The 3,431-nt window shown below is 36.8% G+C and overlaps 1 protein-coding gene across 1 annotated transcript; it reads left to right on the top strand.

Annotated features, from left to right (window-relative positions):
- Positions 1-1,142: 1,142 nt before the first annotated feature.
- LOC149016375 (L-type lectin-domain containing receptor kinase IX.1-like) lies at positions 1,143-2,604 on the top strand. The gene has a single exon (XM_089156993.1). It carries the CDS (start codon positions 1,239-1,241, stop codon positions 2,337-2,339), a length of 1,101 nt encoding a protein of 366 aa, XP_089013119.1. The 5' UTR covers positions 1,143-1,238; the 3' UTR covers positions 2,340-2,604.
- Positions 2,605-3,431: the final 827 nt, after the last annotated feature.

The raw sequence follows: 3,431 nt of genomic DNA, 5'->3' as shown, positions 1-3,431 counted from the left end.
GGATGACCCTTCATTAATTGATCGACAAGTGACTTCACGTCTAAAGTGACGTTGCGAAGAGATTATGCATGTCTTGTCTTCGTCCAAACGTCACATATGCGCATTAATTTCCGCATTGAATGCACTAAGATCTATTAAATGCTCTTTGCATGCAAGGAAGTTTCTCATTCGCTTGAACCTCTCTCGAGTGTTGTGCCCTCACGTTTTGTTCACCAAAATTGGGGATTGATGTCACAGCAATGTCAACATGAGGTTGATCGCTTGCTCCTGTGAGATCATATATAGCTGTCTTGCATATTAGGCTCTGGGCTTGCTAATCAAGCTACTCTCCAAAATTCATCTCCACCCTCCATTTTGGGTGGGAAAATCGGAAGGTTGAAATGTATTCTTCCATTAGAGGTATGAATGGGATATATATATATATATATATATATATATCAACATTCTTCACCAAGAGGGGGGAGGTCAGAACACTATCTCTAGCCATTACTCTCCTGCAACTACCCCAAGGAGACATTCTTTTCTTCACCTTCTTGGACATTTACTACTCTCAACGAGAATTTGTGTTCTTTCGATTTTTGACTTAATCATTGGAGGTGGCTTCCTATCCCTGGAGGCGGCCCACTCTCACATTTCTTTGTTCTCAGGAATTAGGTCTGGTCCAGCCACAAGCCAATCAGTCCCCAATTAGATTTTGGAGGAACAATAACTATAGTTTAACAGTACTAAAAGAAAAGCACTGAACTATTGTGTGTAATAAAATTTCAACTTTAAGATGTATTTACTTTTTAAAGATAAAGCAGAAAGTTAGTATAATCCAAATCAGACAGTTCTGATTACCTAGAAACACAGCGTTATGCAAAGCATGCATTGCCATGCTGAATGCCATCTCAAGGTGTCCCTCACAAAACTAAACGAATAAAATCACCCTCTCACATTCTCAAAAAAAATACATTTCTTTTTTTTTCTATAATTTTTTTAACTTGTCCAAAGAGGCACGCAATCTTGGAAGTCTGCATAATGAATAAAGAAAAGAAGAAGATAAAAAGTCCAACACGGCACGCCTTAACCATGGCTCTCGTCTTATCAAATAATTGCAATCTCCAAATCTTAACTTCATTGTTCCATGCATCAATATCTTTCTTGCTTTCAGTGTAGTCCTGCATGCCTTCTATAGCATTGAGCTTCAGCTTTCCTAGGCTCAAACCTTGTTATTGAATCTTGTTCGTGAAGCTGCGATGGAGGCCCTAGTCTTATTCTGGCTTTTCCGTCGGATAAGGAATAAAAAATTAGCTAAAGCAGATGACGATGTTGATGGTTTAATCTTAGATGTATCAAAGGGGCCTAGAAAGTTCTCTTACGCTGAACTAGCCAAAGCAACTAATGATTTTGATGAGAAGCAAAAGCTTGGAGAGGGAGGATTTGGAGGTGTTTATAGAGGTTTGTTGAGTCATCTCAACATGGATGTTGCTGTGAAGAGGGTCTCTAAAGGATCAAAACAAGGAATAGAAGAGTTTGCATCAGAAGTGAATATCATTAGTCGATTGCGACATAGGAACCTTGTGAAACTGATTGGTTGGTGCCATCAACGAAAAGAGCTACTTCTTGTGTATGAGTTCATGCCCAATGGAAGCCTAGATTCCTATTTATTTCGAAATCAAAGTTCCTTAACATGGAATTTGCGGTACAAGATAGCTCTTGATCTGGCCTCTGCAATCAGGTATTTGCATGAAGAGTGGGATCAATGTGTTGTCCATAGGGATATTAAATCGAGCAATATAATTCTAGATTCCAACTTTAATGCCAAGCTTGGAGATTTTGGTATGGCTAGGCTTGTGGAACATGAAAAAGAATCAGAAGAAATCAAATCAGTTGCTGGAACTCTGGGATATATGGCTCCTGAATATATTATTACTGGAAAAGCTAGCAAAGAATCTGATGTCTATAGTTTTGGAATTGTTCTCTTAGAAATAGCTTGTGGGAGAAAGGCAATTGACATGATGGCTGACCCCAGTGAAGAAATTTTAGTAAACTGGGTTCGAGAGCTCCATGGAAAAGAAAAGCATCTTGAAGCAATTGATCCAACCCAGAAAGGTTTGGATTTGGATGAGAAGCAAATAGAGTGTTTGATGATTGTTGGGTTATGGTGTGCTCATCCAAATTACAAGCTTCGACCTTCTATGTGGGAAGCCATTCTTGTTCTCAAATTTGACGCTCCACTGCCGCCCCGCCCTTGTATATGTTTGCATTCACCAGTAGACCATGGGTCTTCGTCTGTTCCTGGTTCGTCTCTTTCTGGTTCGTATGCTTCTATTGCCTCACTTACATTTCCACGTTAAACAGAACGTAATGCATCTGTTTAAGAACTCAAAATCATATGCCCATCTCTGCTAACATAGTTTTGGATCCGAGACGCTTTTTGTGGTTGTGTGTGGTAGTTTATAAATTATGAAACAAGTTCTTTTCAATTCCTAGGTTGTGTTCTCAAGAAGTGATACTTCTCTTTGTATGCCATTTGTTTTGATAGATCACTTTTGTGTAAAATTATTTTTAAACATTTCTGTGCTAAAAGATTGTTCTTTGCTTGGAAATGGGCGTTTGATAAATCTATTCTAAAAATATTTCTAGAACACAATTAGAATAAGTTGGTGTTTGATAAACTCATTCTAAGGTTTCAATCAGGACCAAGTTTATCACTTTTGTTTCTATTCTCTAGTAAAATCATCTTTTTGATGTTCTAAAAAGGCGTTCTTCAAACCACTTTTCTAACTAGTCCATTCTTAAAGACCAAAAGAATGAAGTCTTCTAACAAATGTCTCTAAGTCTCTAAGTCGTTTTTATGTTCCCAAAGAACAAAAAAAAATGCCAAAAGCGTATTCTAAAAAAATTACCAAATGCGCCCTTAGATTCTCCGATCTTCGTAATTAGTACTGTATGGAGATTTTGTGGTCAATCCAACTATTTGATCAATCAAGCACTTCCCTGTAAAAAGAAAAGCCCTGAATTCGAATTCGAATTCAAATTCAAATTCAAATCTACCGTAACTAACGCTATCCTCGATTGATCTTATGTCCAACCGATCAAGAAGAATTTGAGTTATAGTTAAACAAGTTGTAGAGTTTGATTGTAAACAAGTTGTAATTCATACGGCAACTATAATCAAAGGGTTTGAGTTATAGTTAAACAAGTTGTAGAGTTTGATTGTAAACAAGTTGTAATTTATACGGCAACTATAATCAAAGGGCTCCAGCTGTGAGAATGAGATCACTAGACTCGTAATAAAAATGATAATCAAACTCCAAAGGTCAAGTTCAAATGTCTTAGGTTATTCTATATAAATTCTGTTTTATCCCCTAAATAAAGCTATCATTTTTTGAAAAAAATATAAATCACCACTGTAAAAAAAATAAAAATAATGGTTGAAACTATTT

The sequence above is a fragment of the Hakea prostrata genome, chromosome 5, assembly GCF_041222555.1.
Source record: "Hakea prostrata isolate BN-2017 chromosome 5, UWA_Hpros_2, whole genome shotgun sequence".
In the NCBI taxonomy this organism is placed as follows: Eukaryota; Viridiplantae; Streptophyta; class Magnoliopsida; order Proteales; family Proteaceae; genus Hakea; species Hakea prostrata.
Note: the sequence above shows the minus strand (reverse complement) of the source record. Positions and strands in the feature narration are given on the sequence as shown.